Source organism: Natator depressus, chromosome 9 (assembly GCF_965152275.1).
Source record: "Natator depressus isolate rNatDep1 chromosome 9, rNatDep2.hap1, whole genome shotgun sequence".
NCBI classification, from domain to species: Eukaryota; Metazoa; Chordata; order Testudines; family Cheloniidae; genus Natator; species Natator depressus.
In genome coordinates, this window is record NC_134242.1 from 53,222,526 (window position 1) to 53,243,646 (window position 21,121).

General features: G+C 52.0%; 1 protein-coding gene across 1 annotated transcript in view; it reads right to left on the minus strand.

Moving 5' to 3' along the window:
- Positions 1 to 1,986: 1,986 nt before the first annotated feature.
- LOC141993714 (ovotransferrin-like) overlaps positions 1,987 to 21,121 on the minus strand; it is a 66,448-nt gene continuing 47,313 nt past the window's right edge. The window contains exons 23-25 of the mRNA XM_074963258.1: positions 17,465 to 17,601; positions 16,018 to 16,072; positions 1,987 to 5,103 (exon numbers count right to left, since the gene is read on the minus strand). Of these exons, the coding sequence (XP_074819359.1) occupies positions 4,887 to 5,103; positions 16,018 to 16,072; positions 17,465 to 17,601 (409 nt within the window). The 3' untranslated portion in view covers positions 1,987 to 4,886. The remainder of the gene's footprint in view (positions 5,104 to 16,017; positions 16,073 to 17,464; positions 17,602 to 21,121) is intronic.

Below are 21,121 nucleotides of genomic sequence, written 5' to 3' on the forward strand. Positions count from 1 at the left end.
CCCTGCTGATGGTCTGTGGTGAGGGTCATTACTGATACACCCTATGCCCCTTCACTCCTGGCAGGCTAGAGGAGACTTTCCCCATACCTCACCCCCGGGGAAAGGAGAACTTTCTCCAGCCTGATGCAGGGGAAGACGTGATGATGTTAAACCGCTGCCTGGCTGCTGGGCCGTCCCTCTTCCAGAACCAGCTCCTCCCTGCACCACAGACTTAGCAAAGTAATGCACTGTGGAGGAGGAAGAGACCAATTAGCAGCCACAGGAGAAGTCTGCCATAGCCCCTGCTTTAATTAAGCAGGCCACTCATGGAAGTATGGCCACACTGACAGAAACCGAAGAGTCCCAACCTTAGGATGCCCAGGGAAAGTTTGCCTTAAATGTGCACTAAGTGCAGCTGATTTGAAGGGAACCAAAGTGAGGCTGCAGTTGGGGAGAGAAGGGCAGGAGCTTGCTTATCTTTACTGAAGCAGCACCCCTCCAGTCCCTCCTGCCTGTGATCACAGAGCGGCGCACCAGCCTTATGGGTGGAAGGGCCTATGGAGGGCACCAAGCTAAGGAACATCTCTACTCCCAGACCGGCAGGAGGCAGGGCAGGTGTCTCTCTGCAGGACACGACAGGAAACTGAGCAGCAACAGCAGGTTCCCTGTGCTGGCTCAGTGGAACAAAGTCACGGGGCTGGGGTGTGCCACGGCACAGATGCAGCTGTAAGGCCACGGCTAAGGCACCAGGGCTCAGAGACACAAGCAAGGCCATATCTATAGGGAAGTTAAACTGGTGTGACCAAAAGCAGTTTAATAATGCCAGTTAAGCAGTGGATGGACGGACATGAAGTGCATAGACACACACCGAATTTGATTTAAGCCTCACTTAATGATTTAGCGTAAGCTGATTTCTTACTGAATTCAGCTCAATCAATAGAAGCCAGGTTTGCCCCAGTTTCACAACACTGAGCCAGAACAAATCTTGTGAAATTTGTTGTGAGGGCAACAACCCTTCCAATAACTGACATTCAGAGAAATGCCCCTGGCTCAAGGGCTATTTAGGGCCCTATTAATATGGAGCTGCCACATTCTGCCTGGCTTAGCACAGTTGGTGGGCCTGGTGACAAGAGAAGCCAGGAAAGGACAGCAACAGATGACTGCTTCCAGCACTGAATGAGGACTGACAACATGGAGCCAAACTTCTTTATTTAAGTGACCACATTTACCGAGAATAATTTAAAAGCAAACACAGGCTCCTAGGTCCTGGGGCTTCCCAAGAGGAAGGCTGCTAGTAGCAAAGGGGAAAAAAAGCATAAGTTCTTCATTCCTTGCTTCAGCATTGCAGGTACAGACTGACCAGATCAGACCCTTGCCCTGGCTAACTAAATTCAAAATGTGACTAGTGACCAGTACCTCTAGCAACATTCTGCTGCTGAAAAGTTTATGCTTGGAAATTGAAGAGCGCAACATACTTAACCCAAAAATCATTTGTGAGCCTTTGGGCTTGTGACATGAGCATCCAGCTTTGCTTCTCTCTAGGCCCAGGGACAGGTTTTAAAATCAGAGCAGCCTGGGAAGGACCTGTCTCCCAAAGAGGCATTGGAAAGTATACTGTCTTAGCATTCCCAACTCAAAAAGAGGGAGCCGTGGGAAGGGGTAGGGGGTGTTTGGGCTGGGGAGGGTGGAGGGGGAAGCAAAGGAGGGGTAGTTCAGCATGCCACCCCCTCACTCCTCCACTTACACCAAGTGTTGGGAGGATTAAATATACTGCTAACTACTGCTGCAGTGAACAGGGCTGGTCACACAGTTTTAAGAGAGAGGATTCATCTAGTCCCACAGGTTTGGCAGTTTTGGATGCAAAGCCCAGCTCAGACATTCACTTCTCTTCAAGAAAAGATGCTGTTTACAAACAAACACCTTGCTCCAATTGACGGGAGTAGCACAAGTCGATCTGCTCTTGCTGCATAGCTTTATACACCCATTAGTGCTAAGGAGAGCAGAGTGTACAGATGTCAGAGAGAAGAATATGTGGATACAGAATGTAACCTTTGATAGAAGATATGCCGTGGTGTATTGCTTGACATGGCAAGAAGGGGCCCACAGAGGACATCAGGCTGAAAGGAGGGGAGGGAACAAGATTTACCAGGAGCAAAGTTCAAATACTGAATTCTTACCAACATAGCCAAGAAGAGAACCAGCCACCACCTTCCTCCCACCCTCTAGACCAAGAGAGCGGCTGGGTTATAGATAATGCCAAATCCGGCCACAAAAAAAACGCAGCAACGGCATTTCCTGGGTACCAGCAGCTGCTCTCTTCAGCAGATACACAGTGTGGAGGAAATAATCAGCAGACCACAAGCCTATTGCCTGGGAGACAAAAAAGCAGCAGGTGGCCTCCGGTCAGCGAGCACCTCTTTGCAGAGAAGATTCCTATTAAGAAAGCAGATGCAGGATGAGCAGTCCAGCATCACAAAGGATTCCCCCAGTGAGCTCCGCTGGAAGACTCCACTGGAGGCACAGACAATGCTCACTGCCAGAGCCCCCACTGGGAGTGAAGGAAACTGTTGGAAAAGGTCATCAAGAGGATGTGTTATCTCCTCAGCCAGCCCATTAAAACCACCACTTCCTCCCCCATCCCCTTCTGCTGCTAACACCCTGCTGGCTTGTTTGTGGAATCACTCCCAAGGTCAGTCAGTTCACTCTTTCCACCTTTGGAAAGAGCTCTTAGACCAGATCCAACATGTGCTAAAGTAAGACTCCGACAGGTCCTGGACCAGACCCCAATGGGCTGAGTACATCCGCAGAAAGAAGCAGACTGCTACAGAATTGTTCCTTTGCAAAATTAAGCATAATACATGTAACACACAACAGGGCACCGCATCTGGGAACCACAACAGATCCCTTGGCTTTAAACATTACAGGGGACAAAACATGTAACAAGTGCTGGGAAACTTTCAATGCTTTGTCATCAAGAACCTTCATCAGAAACACCTAAACTGGAATGACTACTCCCACTCAGGTCAGTAAACTGATCTTCTTAGGCCCTCTGTGCAGGTATTCCTGGCTCCTATGACAATCACTGTCTATCTGTAAACAAGAAAAAATGCCTTTAAAAGTCAACCCCTACCTCTCTTTTTATGGCCTTGTCCAACTGAAGTGACAACACAATTCATTCTAGGACAATCCTGACGTCAAACTCTGCTTACGACATCACTGAGTCAGAGGTGCATGTAGATCCCACACAGGGACAGTTCTGTTCTTCAAACCTCTTACTAATGTGCTGAACTGAGTGAGCCCACTCGGGCACGTTTGCAAGAAGAGGGCCTAACTGAAAGACTGGGAGACAAAACATAGGCGAAACATGCACCTGAATGGGGTTTTAATACATATTTGTTGTGCGAGACCGCTGCAATTCTAGACCCTGCCCCAGTTAAAGATCAAGGGTGAACTCCTGGCCAATGAAGTCAATGGCAAAGCTCCCACTGACTTCAAAAGGAGCCAGGATTTCACCAGGAGATTAGGGCACCATCACATAAGATAGGCAGCCAAGGCTCTATATGAGACACACCATCTAGCTAGTCAGGTTCACTTCCAATTGCTCTGGTTTCCATTCCCTCAGTATGGGTGCTGCACTCCTGATGCTAAAGGCACAGGTGGCTCCAGAGCACAACCTGAGCACCAGCAAGTTGCTGTTCCGTCTCAAGAAAAAGACGGAACCGAAACTGGGGCATGTCTACATGGAGAGAGGTGAATCCAGCACTCAGGCTGGAGCCCCACGGGAGAAGGAGAACTGGGTTATATTCAGACCCAGGCATACAGGCCTCCCAGAAGTTTAACCTCAACCGACCATTTGTGTTACAAATACTATTGTGTGCATTTATGAAGATCACATTATAGAACGGTACACCACTGAGAAGTCATGTACAGGAACGCATGAGTTTTCTTAGCACTGTGCACTCTGCAGAAGTGAATCAGCACCAAAGACTGGGCCAGAGCCAAACAGAACAGCAGCCCCCATTTACACAATGATCATCAACCACCTTTACTATCCGGGCCAGATTTTCCAAGAGTTCAGCACCCACTTAGGCATCCAGATGAAAGTGGCCAGATCATGAGAAGTGCTCAGCACCCTCCAGCCCCTACTATGCATGTCTGACAATCTAGTCACTTCCATATCTGTGCTTACAGGGGTGCTGAGCACATCTGACAATCTGGCTGTGTGTTCCTTTTGAAAAGGAGGTGGGAAGGGGGGAAATAGCGGGATGCTGGCCAACACCCATGAAAGCAGCTTTAGTACATTCCATAGCAGGCAGGGATTTCCCAATAGCATGTGCAATTGGACATTTTAGCTGTGGCAGCACAAAGATCACAAACTCACTGTGCCCGAATCACAGAGGACAGGAATGGGAGAAGAAATCAGATGCCATGAGAAGGGAGGTTAGTAACGACCATGGGCACAAGGGCCGAGATGCCAAGGTAAAGCAGGAGCAGCTGCACAGTCCAATCTTGAAATAATTTCTGCTATCCAAACATAACCTTCCCATCTGTTTGGAGGCTGCCCGGGACAACCAGAGGCTCCTTACCCCAACCGAAACCCCACTCTAAACTCTCTGCAGCTCAAGCACTAGGGGCAGCCTCCCAGAAGGGGAGCATGGGATAGGAATAGGAAGGACTGCAACTGACTGAAATCACAGTGGCAAATATGTTCATAGGTTGATTAAAACCCAGCCCAGTGCAGGTAACAGTGGATTTACTGCCAGCGCATGCCTGAAGTTCTTTCCACAGCAAGATTACATTTTGGGCCCCACCCCTTCCCATCGGTACTTTCCTATCAGATGCTAAGTGCCTTTACCATTAGTTTCCCCTTTGCTAGTTTCTGCGTCCACCCCTAACCCCCTCTGCTTTCAGGCAATCCTGGCCAGCCATTTCTCCAAGTCATCGATGTCAGCACTGCCTTCCTCTGCCTTGCTGCCCCTGGCGCTGCATTCCACCAGCTCCACCTTCATGGGCAGCTGTGAGAAGTCAAACTCCTTGCCCTTCTTCCCCAGCTGAGCAGTCCCACTGGAGGTCAAGCCGTCCAAGGTGCTGGGGGCAGCTGAGCGAGTCACTCGCAAGGTGTTGCTGTTTTGCAGGAGAGAAAATAGAAAACATTATAAACTGGGGAGAGACCGAGCCTCCTTCATGCAACGGGTCTACCAGTGGAACAGTAAACACCAGCGCTGACAAACCTTCCTCACCCAACACTGCAGCTTGGGGAGTGGTGCATTTAGTACTGAGCTACCAGTTAGTCTGGTGAACAAGAAAACCCCCACATGTGCACGGGTTTAACAAGAAGTCAAAAGGAGCAGGTAGGCAGGGAGAGTGTGTGTGTCTAGCATCTAGCTACTCTGCCCACCTGTTATGATGCTCATGCCACAGAATAGTCTCTTCAGGGCACTGGGGGTCTACAGGGGTGTGAAAATGGGACATGGAGCTTTTAAGCTGATGCTACTGGCTAACCTCCAGCCTAGGCTGGCAGGGACCAAAAGGTCCCATTTAATGGCTGTTCAGCAAGTGCAATGAACTATTGGGCTCTAGCTAGTTCCTAGCTGGCCTGAAGAGGCCTGAGAAATGGCCTGCCCATTGATTGGCAGAGGGGATCCCTCCAAAGCAGCATGGAGATTTCATGGAGGAGCACTGCTGGGGAGCTTGCCATACCCGCCGTGTGGACTGATTCCCTTCGCACGACTATCACATTGCATGAACATTATGGTTCCTTTTAAAACCAGTGACAAAGTCGGGGAAAGTGATCTTTCAGGCAGCACATACTAGTGAACAGTAGGCCATTCACACGCCAGCTGCCCCCATCAGGGATTCTGGGTGAAATTTGTACAGTTTCAATTTGCAAAGTCCCCAATTCCTGAAATTACCTCCCTCTCTTCTGTGAAAATCTCCCCTTCAGCAGAGTATGTCTTGCTGCACCCTTCCCAGTCTGTGTACAGAGCATTATTCTGATGTGGGAGTCCTTCGCCTGCAGCCGAGGAGAAAGCCTGGCCCCTTGTTATAATTATCAAATTCAAAATTTACCGCAGCCAGTATTTGGCAACCTTTGTTTGAAAGCGTGAGATTCAAAAGGAAGCTGAGTTTAAACTTCCCCCCATAAAATGGGATTCTCCTACAGCAGATGGGGAGTGAACAAGAAAAAGCCTGATGCGATTTCACATTTAGACAGCCCTGGGCAAACTGTCGAGAATGGACAGGGGTTAATAATTTATGTGCCCGTAGACTTCGGCTCCGACAGCATCAGCCAGGTTCATACTATTTCCCTTCCCCCTCACGCTACAAGCAGCTGGAGAAAACGAAGGTTTTTAAAGTATTTTTGAACAAAGGAATTGCACTTAACTCCCCAGATCCTGCCTGGCCCAAGAATTCAGCGGCCTTGGCAAAAGCCCTGACACCTGCTGACACCAGTGTGCTTCGGGGCCACAGGCAACCCTGCCTTTAGAACACAGCAATAGCACCAGGCTGGATCTAAATGACCTACCGGTTCCGACTCCAGAAACTGGCAACACCTTCTAAAGCACCGTCTCCTGGGAGGCCATGATTTCCTCACTAGCCTTGCTCCATGCTTCAGTGCACTTCCCCATCCTTCTGCCAGGAGAGGTGATATCACTTTAAAAAGCCCCGCTGCCAGCCCCGTGTAACACAAATCTCGTTATCCAGCAATGCAATTAGCCTGCCAAGAGCAGAGCCTGATACTAAGAAGATTACCAAGGATAATTAGGGGAGTGGAATCACCCCTCCCCTTATTCAGATGTGGATTAGCAGAGTCAGCCATTCAGAGGTCTGATCATTCCTCAGCAAAAATATGCTAATCTAATGCAAATAAGGAACCTAGTGAGTTCTGCAGATGGTGCTGGATTTAATTCCAGTGCTAAAAAAAATAAAATCCAAAAACCTCACATGAAAAGCTGGAGAGAGGGGAAGGATGGACAGAGAGAGAAATGCAAAGACGACACCAGGAGTAGGGCAGAAAGACAGTGCACCTGGCCAAAACAGAGCAGAGCACCACTACCACACAGCTTGACATGCTCGATATCCAGGACTTTCTGAAAAATTACTGCAGCAACACTGTAAAAAAATGGATGAGCTAAGGGCTGGAGGGTGTTGTTCCTGGCTCTGACACAGTCTGCCTGGGTGACCTTGGGCTAGTCACTTAACCACCCCATGCCTCAGTTCCCCACCTGTAACACGGAGAGGACAATCCTTCTTCCCTCTGACCTTGTGTGCCTGCATTGCCTACTTAGACTATAATCTCTTTGGAGCAGGGACTGTCTCTTGCTTCATGCAGGTACAGCACCTGGCACAAAAGACCTTTTCTGTAACTGGTGTTCTTCGAGATGTGTTGCTCATGTCTATTCCACAATAGGTGTGCGTGCTCGCCACGTGCACCGGTGCCGGAAGTTTTCCCCCTAGCAGTACCTGTAGGGGGGGAGCGCCTCCCACAACCCCTGGAGTGGTGCCTGCCTGGTGCAGTATAAGGGGAGCTGCCCGCTCCCCCCACCCTCAGTTCCTTCTTGCCGGACAACTCTGACAGAGGTGAAGGAGGGTGGGATGTGGAATGGACATGAGCAACATATCTCGAAGAACACCAGTTATGGAAAAGGTAATTGTCTTTTCTTCGAGTGATTGCTCATGTGTATTCCACGATAGGTGATTCCAAGCTATATCTGTTGGAGGTGGGTAGGCGTTCACAAGTTCCCAGGACGGAGGACAGCCCTGCCAAACCCGGTGTCATCCCTGGTTTGGGGGATGATAGCATAGCGTGAGGTAAACGTGTGAACTGAAGACCACGTGGCGGCCCTACAAATGTCCTAGATGGGGATGTGGGCCACGAAGGCAGCCGACGAAGCCTGCGCCCGAGTCAAGTGTGCCCTCGCAATGGGTGGCGGGGGGGGGGGGGGGGGGGGGAGGGGGAGGGGGAGACACCCGCCAGCTCACAACAGGAACGGATGCATGAAGTGATCCGATTGGAAAGCTGTTGAGTGGAAATCGGCTGGCCCCTCGCGCACTCAGCCAAGGCGACGAACAGTTGCAAGAACCTTCTGAATGGCTTGGTCCGCTCGAGGTAGAAAGCCAGAGCCCACCACACACCGAGCGTGTGGAGATGGCGCTCCTCACTGGACGCGTGAGGCTTGGGGCAGAGGATGGGTAGAAAAATGTCCTGACCCATGTGGTAGGCGGAGACCACCTTCGGGAGGAACGCAGGGTGTGGGCGGAGCTGGACCTTGTCCTCATAGAAGACCGTGTACGGCGGCTTGGAGGTCAGGGCCCTGAGCTCCGAGACTCGCCTGACCGACGTGATTGCAACCAGGAAGGCCACCTTCCATGAGAGGTGAGACCAGGAGCACGTGGCCAGTGGTTCAAATGGGGGCCCCCGTGAGACGAGCCAATGCCAGGTTTAGGTCCCACTGTGGGACCGGGGGGGGGGGGAGTTGTCTAGAATATGGAAAAAGACAGTCCAAACCCTTAAGGAACCGGCCAGTCATAGCATGGGAAAATACCGTGTGCCCTTGCACCGGCGGATGGAAGGCCAATATGGCTGCCAGGTGCACCTTGACTGACGAGGGCACCAGGCCCTGGGCCCTCAGGAGGAGAAGGTAATCAAGGATAAACTGGATCGGGGCAGCCACAGGGGAGGCACCCTGGTCCGCCACCCACCTAGAAAACTGGGACTACTTCGCCAAATAAGCGCGGCGAGGAGAGCTGTCTACTTTCGAGGAGGACGCGCTGAACCTGTTCTGAGCACGACCTTTCCTCTCCACCTAACCAGTGAGCAGCCGCAGCCATGAGGTGAAGAGCCGCTAGGTTGGGATGGAGGAGGCAGCCCTGGTCCTGAGAGAGCAGACAAGTGGCAACGGCCACGGCAGAGCTACTGCCAGGCCCTTGAGGGTCCCATACCAATGCTGCCTGGGTCACGCTGGGGCAATCAGAAGGACCCGGGCCTTGTCCATCTTTATCTTCTCCAGGACTCTGCTGATTGGAGGGAATGGGGGAAAAGGTGCAGAGAAGCCGGCCTGACCAGGACAGGATAAAGGCATTGGAGATAGCGCCCCTCCCCAGGCCCCCCCTGGAGCAGAACTGGGGGCATCACTGGTTCTGCCAAGTCACAAATAGGTCCACCTGTGGAGTTCCCCACCTTCGGCAGAGCCGGTGAGCCATTTCCGGGTGGAGGGACCACTTGTGTTGAGAGGAAAAGTCCCTGCTTAAGCGATTCGCCCTCTTGTTCTGGGCGTCCGGTGGGTGGAAGACCTTCAGGTGGATGTCGTGGGCTACACAGAAGTCCCACAGCTTGAGGTCTTCGTGGCAGAGGATCGGGCCCCGCCTCGCCTGTTGATATAGAACATCGAGGCCGTGCTGTCCGTGAGGACCCTGACTATCTTGACCTCCAGGTGCGAGCGGAAGGCCTTGCATGCCAGCCGTACTGCCTTGAGCTCCTCGACGTTTATATGTAGGGTCAGATCTTGAGCGGACCACAGGCATTCGGTCTGAAAGTTCCCCACATGGGCCCTCCAACCCAGGTCTGACGCATCGGACACCAGCTCCAATGACGGGGCCCTGTCCCTGAACGGGACCCCTTGGAGCATGTTGTTTGGGGCAGATCACCACCGTAGGGAGGTGATCAGAGTCTGGCATGGTGAGGACCCTGTCCATCCTGTCCGTGGCCTGGGAGAACTTCGAGGCCAACCAGAGCTGGAGGGGCCTCATCCTGAGCCTGGCATGACGGACCACGTGCGTGCATGCCAACATGTGACCCAAGAGCTGCAGGCAAACCCTGGCTGTCGTCACCAGGAACCTTGTGACCGAGTCGATGAGACCTTTCAGGGTCTCGAATCTGTCTGGCAGGAGAGAGACCCTGGCCAATGCTGCGTCCAGGAGTGCCTGATAAACTCTATGCGTTGGACCAGAACTAACGTGGACTTGGCGTTTATCAACAGGCCCAAGGCGGTGCATGTGGACAGGAGGAGCGCCATGTGATCCCTCACCTGCAACAGGAAGGTGCCTTTGACAAGCCAATCGTCCAAATAGGGAAATATCTGGACCCCCCGCCATCTGAGGTAGGCTGCTACCACCGACAAACATTTTGTAAACACCCTGGGGGCAGTGGACAGACCAAACGGGAGGACCGTGAATTGGTAGTGATTCTGTTCCACCATGAAACGGAGGAAGTGCCTGTGCCCCTCGAATATGTGGATGTGAAAGTACGCGTCCTTACATCGAGGGCAGCGTACCAGTCCCCGGGATCCAGGGAGGAGGCCAGGGAGACCATACGGAACTTGAGTTTCACCATGTACTGGTTCAGACCTTGCAGGTCCAGGATGGGCCTGAGCCCCCTTTGGCCTTCGGAATAACGGGAGTAATACCCCTTGCCCATGAACTCCTCAGGCACCACCTCTATTGCTCCTAGTCCTAGGAGCTGCCCCACCTCCTGCTCGAGCAGAGCTTCGTACGAGGGGTCCCCCAAGAGGGAGGGGGGCAGTTGGGTACGGAGGAAGTAAACTGGAGGGTCTAACCCAGGGAGATGGTGTTGAGGACCCATCGGTCCGAGTTTAGCTGCGACCATTCTGGGAGGAAAGCACACAATCGGTTGGAGAAGGGGAGCTTTATTTGGGGTGGATCCCTGATAAGGACTAGCGGGGTGCCCCCGAGCATCCCGTCAAAAATGCCTTTTCCCTGCCTGCTTGCCCTTGGAGGACCCAGGCTGGGGGGCAGGCCGAGACTGCCTCTGAAGGCATCTCTTATAGTCCCGGTGCTTCTTACGGGCAGCCTCATACTACAGGAGGGTAGCCTGGGCGGGAGTCCGCTGCGGCTTGAACTTAGGTTTTGCCGGAGCCGGGACATAGAGGCCCAGAGTCTGTAGGGTAGTGCAGGAGTCCTTCACGCCATGCAGCCTTGTGTCTGTTTCCTCCGCAAACAGAGCTTTCCGGTCAAACGGGAGATCCCGCGTGGAAGACTGTGCCTTGCTGGACAGCCCAGAGAGCAGGAGCCATGACGCCTGTCTCATGGACACCATGGAGGCCATGGATCATTCGGCCGTGTCCACAGCATCCAAGGCTGCCTGCAAGGACGCCCGAGCAGCCGCTGCCCCTTCCTCCACTAGCGCCTTGAACTCCTTATTGTGCTCCTGGAGGGAGTCCTCAAACTTGGGCAGGGAGCCCCACAGACTGAATTTGTACCAGCCCAGGAGAGCCTGATGGTTTGCCACTCGTGACTGGAAGCTCAAAGACTAATAAATTTTCCTTCTGAAAGAGTCCAGTCTCCGAGAATCTTTGTTCTTTGGGGTCCGGGTGGGCTGACTCTACCGTTCCCTGTGGTTGACCAACTCGACCACCAGGGAGTTGGGCGCCGGGTGGGTATACAAGTACTCATGCCCCTTAGTGGGTATAAAGTACTTGCATTCTGCAACTTAGAGATGGGGGCCAACGAGGCCAGTGTTTGCCACAGGGCATTTGAAATCTTAGCCACCCCTTCATGGAGAGGCAAGGCCACCCTACCTGGTGCCAACGGGGACAGCATATTTCACAGGGGGTCAGAGGGCTCCTCCTTCTCCTCTGCCTGGAGGTGGAGGCTTGCTGCCACCCTCTTTAAGAGTTCCTGATGGACCCTGAAGTCCTCCTGTGGGGCGGAGGGGGCAGGGCCGCAATTGCCTCCTTCGGGGGAGGGGGGGGGCGGGCGAAGAGGCCAGTGCGGTGCTCTGGGTATCGGCCGGCACCGGCGGATCCACCACCTGGTTGGACTCTGGGCATGGTTCCGAGGACGTATGTCCCACCGACTCCTTTCTTGGGGCGTCTGGAGAGGGAGGCCGACTGTGTTTCCGAAGCTCCGGCCACTGAGCGAGCTCCCACTGGGGGCTGCGCGGGAGGCCACGGTGCCTACTGGTACCATAGGGCCAGCCACAACGCTCGGTGCCACTGCACCTGCTGTGGCACCAGAAGGGCCAGCTGTTCGGGTTGACTGGCCTAGCTCATCGAAGGACAGCTACGAATGGAGGCCAGGCTGGGGTAAGATCTGCTGCTGTCTCTGGACCGGGAGGAGTGGCGGTGCCGAGATCTACGTCAGCCACGGGACCGTGATCTCAATGTGGAGGACCGGTACCAATGGTAACAGCTGCTCCTCAACGGGCAGACCCACGACAGCGAGACGCCAGCGATCGACGCCTGGGACTGCAATGTCTTGGCAGAGACTTGGAGCTGGAGTCCGAGTGGGAACGGCATCAACGACCATGCCGTGACCGACTGCGGTACCCCCTCCGAGACGAGGGCCGTTGGCGATGCCTGCTGCGGTCCCGTCGATATTCGCTCCTTGAGGATGAGCGGTGCCGAGAGTCCTGGCCGGACAGAACCCAGCCAGACAGTCTGGTCGGTGTCGAGGACGATCCACATGGACTCTGCCCCGAACGGTTGCTGGGCAGGGAACGGTGTCGGGAATGTTCCCTCGACCGAGACTGGGCTGGAGGTGACTGTGGAGATCCCAGCGGCGGCTTGCCTCTGGAGCGTGGGGCCGACATCGGCGGCGCTCCGGGCACCAGCATGGACATAACGTCCCGGGCCGCCTGGAGGGTTTCAGGTGTGGACGGCCTCCAGACATCCAGAGAGGCCTGTTCCAAAGGGGCCGGGCTAGTCCGCTCAACATGAGTGGGAGGCCTGGGGCCCAGTGGGGATCGAGGACTGCCCAACATGGGCCTAGCCTCTGTCCCAGACTTCCCTCAGTGCCACTGTGAAGAGGGAGACTTTCTGGATGGGGAGCGGTGCCAACTGGTCGATGGAACCGGAGGGTCGCCACGTACTGACGCTGCGGTGCCGGGTACCGGTTCGGAGCAGTGTGCCCGAGTCAGGGTCAGCATCCATCAGGATGGCCCGGAGCCTAATGTCCCTTTCTCTTTTGGTCCGAGGCTTAAACGACTTGCAAATCTTGCACCTTTTGCTGATATGGGTATCTCCCAAACAGCACAAACATTCTGCATGAGGGTCACTTCTTGGCATAGAACGCCTACAAGAGCCGTATGACAAACCCCGGGGCGCGGGGCATGCCCCGGCCTGGGATCACTAACGAAACAGCTAACTAACTACAGGTACTAACGCTGAACGAACGAACGAACGAACAGTTCTGGGGACGAGCTACAGCAAAGCTGGAGCAGAGCAGTTCCAATGCACCTTCACTGGCGGCAAGAAGGAACTGAGGGTAGGGGAGTGGGCAGCTCCCCACATACCCACACCAGGCAGGCGCCACTCCCCCCCTATGGGTGCTGCTAGGGGAAATACTTCCGGCACCGGTGCACGTGATGAGCAAAGATACCTATTGTGGAATACACATGAGCAATCACTTGCAAAAGAACAGGGCTTTACCTCATTGGGGATGCTAGGTGCTGTGGTTTAAAGCAAAATGAGGGAACTTGGAGCAGCCAGCCAAGATTTCGTGAGGCACTGTGGTCTGGTCCCTGAGGTATACCTGCCCATGGCATACTGGGATCTCCACCTGCAGACACTTCTGAAGCAGAAGAAAACTCAGACCAACAATGGAGTCGATTAATTCTAAACTGGACAGTTGCCACATTATTCTTTCATCGACGGAAACCAAATGTGTCAGTAGAGAACATTACTTAGCACCTACACTGCACTTGTCACCTGCAGAGCACAAGGTATTCTACATTCTGCAGAGGAAAAACTGACACAGAAAGGGTAAGTGACTTGCCCAAGACCATAGAGTGTGGGTCAGTGGCAGAGCTGAGAAGAAAACCCTCCGTCGCCCAACTCCTGGCCCTAGACTCTATCCGCGGGAAGATGCTTATGCTCACTTTCTAAGGGAGGCGAGACTTCAGAAATCGGGTAACAGTTTGCAAGCGAAAGTGAAAAATTTCAAGGACATTCCCTCCCAACAATCTGCACTGCTTGGAAAATTAATGAAAAGCAATAAAGGTGCAGAACGCCATCTGGAAAGAGTGGGCACGAGGAGTCCTGGCTAATACAGGGACAAACTGAACGTTTATGGTTAGGATATCCCATCATAGAGCTCAAATTAGAGGGGAAACCTGACCTAGCATACATCAAACCATACAGAATTCCACATTACAAAAGCAGCTAGACCAGTGTCAGGGTTCCCTCCCCACTCTGAACTCTAGGGTATAGATGTGGAGACCCGCATGAAAGACCCCCTAAGCTTATTTCTACCAGCTTAGGTTAAAAACTTCCCCAAGGCACAAATCCTTCCTTGTCCTTGAATGAGTACTGCTGCCACCACCAAGTGAGTTAGACAAAGATTCAGGAAAAGGACCACTTGGAGTTCCTGTTTCCCCAAAATATTCCAAGCCCCTTCACCGGCCCGCGCTGCTTCCCGCAGCCCCCATTGGCCTGGAGCGGCGAACCGTGGCTAGTGGGAGCCACAATCGGCCGAACCTGCGGACGCGGCAGGTAAACAAACCGGTCCAGCGCGCCGGGGCTTTCCCCGCACAAGCGGCGGACTGGCTTTGAGAACCACTGCTCTAGGGGACACACACATGAATGAAAGCAATGTGTCAGAGATTTCTGTTGCCCTGTTTCTCCCCCTTAATCACAGTCTCCCGTCTCTCCACACTGCCCTGGAGTGGGGGGAACCCTCCTTGTTAGCCTTTGATTTTGTTTATCCCCTTCTCCTTCCTCTGCCACACCAGGGGGCCTGAAGTTAACAGAAAGGGGGACAGGTGGGAGGGAAGCGCTCCAAGGAAGTGTACACCGTGTGCTTGAGTTGCCTCTGAAAGGCCGAAGAGGAGAGCAGAGCTGGTCCTAAGGGAGTTAAGACTGTCAGGCCCAAGCCGGGCTCTGATGCAAATAGTAACTGAGGCCTCTGGGCATCTAGAAAAGCCGGCGGGATGAGACTGTTGAATCATTTCATTCCATTATTGTTACAAATCCACAGCCCTTCTTATGCCTGAACTACTCGCCCAAGTCCTCTCTCTCTCAGCCAAGCCTAGCAGCTTTTGTTATTTGAACCCACCAACGCAGCAGAGACCTCGTTTTATGGACAACACAGCGGATGCGTTGCTGGTCAGGCTTGGCTGGAAAAGAACCTGCCATGCCAAGAAGAGCCAGTGTAGTGTTTTGAGGGGACTGTATAGCAGGAGGCAAACACCATGGGAATCGCAAGGCCCTGTTCAGTGCTGGCACGCTAGCCAGTGAGTTCTAAGCAGAAACCCAGTCTCAGGACACAAACAAACAACTTGCAAACACCTAACATCGGAACAGCAGAAAATTACCCTTCAGCCTCTTTCCCCTCTGAGCTCCATAATGCGGATCTAATTCTGTTTATGAAAGGGAGGGGCATGCATTCAGGCTGGAACAGGCTCCATTTAAATAACACCACCGCCATCTACTGGACAAAGTGCAGAAGTGATTTAATGGGCCGACCAGAGCAGACTCAGTCTGGTTACAATCATGGGGAGCAAGACTGACTGTATCGAATAGGTTCCGATTTTCATTTCTCCTAGAAATCAGGTGCCACACTGACTGTCCCAGGAAGGGCTAATGAGCTGATGACTCCATGATTGATTAAATCCTCATCACTTTAATCTGAATGTGGTCATAGCAGACAAGTAGAGAGAGGTTCCCTCTCTTCTGCCCTCCCACTTTCTATTTTTTTTAAACACTTAAAGGGCAGAATTGGATAATACAATCACCTTCCTTGTAAGTGAACTCTGCAGCGTGTTGTGAACACATAACCCGCTGGAACACAGGAGAGCTCTGTCACTGCTCCTGCCATGTAGTTAAGGTCCAACATTCCCTCCCCAGTAGATTAGGAGCCTGTGTGCACGCCCACTTTTTACATCAGTGTTTTCCTTCAGAAAATCCCCACCTGACAGGGCTCCTGCGATTTTACTAGCTTATGTATTGGCTCCTTTCTTCACTGTGAAATGGCCACACACATGCACAAAAGGGGACTTTTGCTTGACAAGAGAGGAGATCAGTGAGGGTAAAATAGGGAGAGGGGCACGGAGATGTCTAATAAAATCCACTCCACACTTACAGTTCTTTCTCCAGCTGCTGCTGAATAAGCTTGGCCGATTTTGCCATTGTGATATCTAGAAAAAAAGTGGTTTAAAAAAATTACACTTGGATCATCATCATTTTTTTTCCAAGACGTGGAAAAGTGGGCTCTGTGTGGGGATGAACGCTCAGTGACGAGACCCCATCGCTATAATACTATCACCTGGTATTTTAACCAGGGCCCCATGTGAATTAAGGCTGGCTGGAGTTACAGTCAACAGCAAGACCCCCTACTTTCTGTGGCAGTCCAGTGTGGCAAACTGGGAATTCTGCAGCTGCCTCAGGTAGATTACAGAATGGAAGTGTTTGTTTGAATTACATATGAAAGTGACCACCACAGCCAGGACAGATTCCCTTGTGTTATTTTGATATTAAAAATTACACTGACTTCACATTGCCTGAACTGTCAGTGTGCTGCAGGCGTCTGTCTATTGGAGATATAACTTTGCAGCATAGCTAATGCTGACATTCAAATTGCTTCTCGGTTTCAGAGGCAACACTGCAAAATGCACACAGGCAGCTGACCCTGTTCTCGGGGCTACTGTATTATGCTGATTGCAGATTCAGGAAGACAACTCTGCAGGGTGCACTCCATTCACCTTTGGAAAATTATCTTCTCTACCTCAATGGCTCACTAATAAGCTGCCTCTCCCCGGGTAACTCCTGTGCAGCTGGGATCATCAAAGCACCAGAGCCCCTACATAACCTGGAGAAGCAGGGCTGGTGGTAGCGTTCTTGCCTAGAGTTCTTTGACTCTGGAATTAGTTTCACCCCTTACTTTGGTGGGGCCCAGACTTGGACAGGACACACCAGGTTTTTGTATGTGGTCCTGTCAAAGGGCATGCCTGCCCTTTCGCGCTCCCACTGAGGCCTGCCTTAGTTTCCCCTTCACTCAAGGCTCCTTAAAACATCCACACAAGCCAGATCTTCAAAACATTCCTGTCCTAGGTTCCAATTTATTAAGTCCGGCACAAAGGTCTTTCAATAAAGAACTCAAACTTACACAGCCTTTGCCCTAGTCCAAAGTTGGGCCCAGCCTCCCCTCCCTGAGGGTCTGTCTTCCTGCTCTCCCAGCACCTCTTGCCTGGAGTTTGGCCTTTTCCACAAGCCTTCTGTTCTAACTCAGGAGCCTTCTTACTCCCTGCACTGTCTGCAGGCACCTGCCAACCCATCTGCTGCTATTTCCCCCTTTATAAGGCCCAGGTGCCTTCTCTTAGCTCAACTGGGCAGCAGGGGCAGTGGACCCAGTCCCACTTAAAGAGCCAGTCGTCCTTTGACAGGTCCCCTAACCTCTTTTTGCCAACTCCCATGTCAGCCAAGAAAAGAGGCTGCAGAACACCGCAGACTCTGTGAGCTAACCCAGAAAGACCTGGCCTATTCAACATCCAGCCCCCAAGGGCTGTAGTTTCCCAATCAATGAACAGTACCTTGCTTGTTGCAGGCTATTACCAGTGGCAGAGCGTTTTTCAGCACGGTGCAGTCAGTCAGGACCTGGTACAGGAACTCTGCCACGTCCTTCACCTCCCGCTGGAACGCTACGCTGTCCACGACAAACACGATTGCTCTGTGCAAAAGGGAGTGAACACAACATAGCCATATGGCTGGCAGGCTCAGACTGCCATGCAGCCCACACCCCAAGTCCTCATCCCCAGGGGGGTTTTCCCCCAGTGGATTGTCACATGATCACTCAGCACGCTTTTATTTTGGAGTCGTTCAGAGTGCTCCTGAAGAAGGAAGGGGCCAGCACAGGCCAAGCCTTCCCACGCAGTTCTGTCAATTCACTCGAGCCCTGACCAGGGCTGGGTGATCAACGGACTTTTCTGTTCACTGGCAATGCAGGAAAAGTAAAAAAAAAAATCATTTCAGCTGGAACAAAGCCTCTCAGCTGGCTCAGTTCATATTATGAGGTTCTAAACATAAAGTGAAAGAAAACTGCAAACTGGAACAAAACCAGAAGAGTTTGTTTTGTTCAAATCACATCATTTCATTTAGATTCCCCACCTCCCGATTGAAACAATTCGACTCATTGGACCCAGACTGTCACCGCACCCCGGGGCTGCTGAATCTGCAATTTTTGCCAGAAAAATTTCCATCAAAAAGTTGCGCCCAGCTCTACTCCTGACCTGCAGCACCGTCACTGTGATGGGTTTGGTCACAGAGACCCACTTGGGTCTGTTACCTGATGTGCTGAAACTACCTCTGAGCCTGTTTTCCCTGTCAGCTTGGGACTCCAGAACCCTGTCTTGTTGAGCCAGACACACTAGTCTGTTGCAACACAGACCCAGGTCTGGTCCACGCCTCCAAAGGTGCAGACTTTCACCAAAAACTGCTCAGCAACTTACCTATCTTCAGCACCCAATGGCATCCAAGCCCCAAATAAATCCGTTTTACTCTGTATAAAGCTTATAAAGGGTAAACTCAAATTGTCAGGCCTCTATAACACTGACAGAGAGATATGCACAGCTGTTTGCTCCCCCAAGTATTAATCACTTACTCTGGGTTAATAAAATCACTTTTGTTTTTTAATTAAGTATAAAAAGTAGGATTTAAGTGGTTTCAAGTAATAACAGACAGAACAAAGTAAGTTACCAAGCAAAATAAAACACACAAGTCTAAGCCTAATACATTAAGAAACTGATTACAGATAAAATCTTACCCTTAGAGATGTTCCAATAAGCTTCTTTTACAGACTTGACTCCTTCCTAGTCTGGGCCCAATCCTTTCCCTTGGTACAGTTCTTGGCAGCCCCCTTTGTTCTATTCCACCCCCTTTTATAGCTTTGGCACAAGACGGGAATCCTTTGTCTCTCTCTGAGTTCCCATCCCTCCTTCTAAATGGAAAAGCACCAGATTTAAGATGGATTCCAATACCAGGTGACATGGTCACATGTCCTGTGAGTCCCCAAGCCTCTATTCTTCCTGGCCTGACTCATAGGAAGGCTTACAAGTAAACAGAGCTGTTTACAACCAATTGTCCTAGTTAATGGGAGCCATCAAGATTCTAAATCACCATTAATGGCCCACATTTTGCATAATTACCGTGCCCGATCCCCCCTGCAGCCCTTGTCCCAAAACTCTTTCCCTTGTGCCCCCATGTCCCCTCCAACCCACTTTCCCCAACATCTGGGTTCTTACCGCCACCAGCTACCTCCAACACCTGTAGTTTCACCACCTAGCCCTGAAAACTATGACCCTTACCCACTGCACTCAACCCCCATTACCATGCAGTACAGCCATCCTGAAGTGCAGCACTCATTGCACAGCACTCCAGACAGGAAGGCCGAGTATGATAACAGGACATACGCAAATCTGTGATTGTACGTTCCCCACCCCACCCCCTTGCCCTGTTTCCCAAGCAGTTGTGTTTCTTTTCAATAAATGGATTTTTTGGCTTTGAAAAAATTCTTTATTATTACATAAAGTAAAAGATACCTTAGCCCAGGAAAGAAACAGGCACTGCAAGTCAGCTTAGCAAACACAGATTCCTACTAACATTGGAACCACTGCACTTCACTCCCATGCAGGGCACCAGACATTACTGGTGGCTTTCAGCCTCAAATTGCTCCCTCAAGGCATCCCTAATTCTTGCAGCCCCATGCTGGGCCCCTCTAATAGCTCTGCTCTCTGGCTGTTCAAATTCAGCCTCCAGGTGTTGAACCTCCGAGTTCCATACCTGAGTGAATCGTTCACCCTTCCCTTCACAAATGTTATGGATGGTACAGCACGCGGATATAACTGCAGAGATGCTGTTACCGGCCAGGTCCAGCTTCCCATACAGAGAGCGCCAGCGGCCCTTTGAACGGCCGAAAGCACACTCCACTGTCATTCTGCACTGGCTCAGCCTGTTATTGAACCGCTCCTTGCTGCTGTCAAGGCTCCCTTTGTAGGGTTTCATGAGCCACGGCATTAAAGGGCAAGAGGGGTATCCAAGGATCACAATGGGTATTTCCACTTCCCCTATGGTGATCTTCTGGTCTGGGAAAAAAGTTCCGGCTTGCAGCTTCCTGAACAGGCCAGTGTTCCAAAAGATGCGTGCATCATGCACCTTTCTGGACCAGCCTGAGTTAATGTCAATGAAATGCCCACGGTGATCCACAAGCGCCTGGAGAACCATCAAGAAATACCCCTTCCGATTAATGTACTTAGAAGCTAGGTGGGCTGGTGCCAGAATTGGAATATGCGTCCCATCTATCACCCCTCCGCAGTTAGGAAAACCCATTTGTGCAAAGCCATCCACAATGTCATGCACGTTACCCGGAGTCACGGTTCTTCTGAGCAGGATGAGATTCATGGCCCTGCAAACTTCCATCAACACTATTCCAACGGTCGACTTCCCCACTCCAAACTGGTTAGCGTCCGATCAGTAGCTGTCTGGAGTTCCCAGCTTCCAGATTGCAATAGCCACCCACTTCTCCACAGTCAGGGCAGCTCTCAATCTTGTGTCTTTGCGCCGCTGGTGGGGGCGAGCTCCTCACATAGTCCCATGGAAGTGGCTTTTCTCATCCGAAAGTTCTGCAGCCACTGCTCGTCATCCCAGACTTGCATGACGATGTGATCCCACCACTCAGTACTTGTGTCCCGAGCCCAAAAGCGGCATTCCACGGTGGTGAGCATGTCCATGAATGCCACAAGCAAACTCATGTCATATGCGTTACTCGAGTCAATATCATCATCAGAACCCTCGCTGTCACTTTGGATCATAAGGAATAACTCGACTGCCAAATGTGACGTGCTGGCGAGACTCGTCAGCATACTCCTCAGCAGTTCGAGCTCCATTCCCGCAGACTGAAAAGGGAAGACAGAGCACGCAGTACAAAAAATGTTGAAAGACGGCGCCAAATATGGACGGAAGCACAGGGATTGCTGGGATGCGAACCGATGCATCACGGGGCATTGGGACAGGACCCAGAATACCCTGCCCCCTTCCCACAAGGGACAGCGCCAGAATGGGAAGAGGTGCTCTGTGGGATAGCTGCCCATAATGCACCGCTCCCAATGCCACTGCAAGTGCTGCAAATGTGGCCACGCCAGTGCACTTGTTCCTGTCAGTGTGGACAGACTGCAGCACTTCCCCTACTGTGCGCT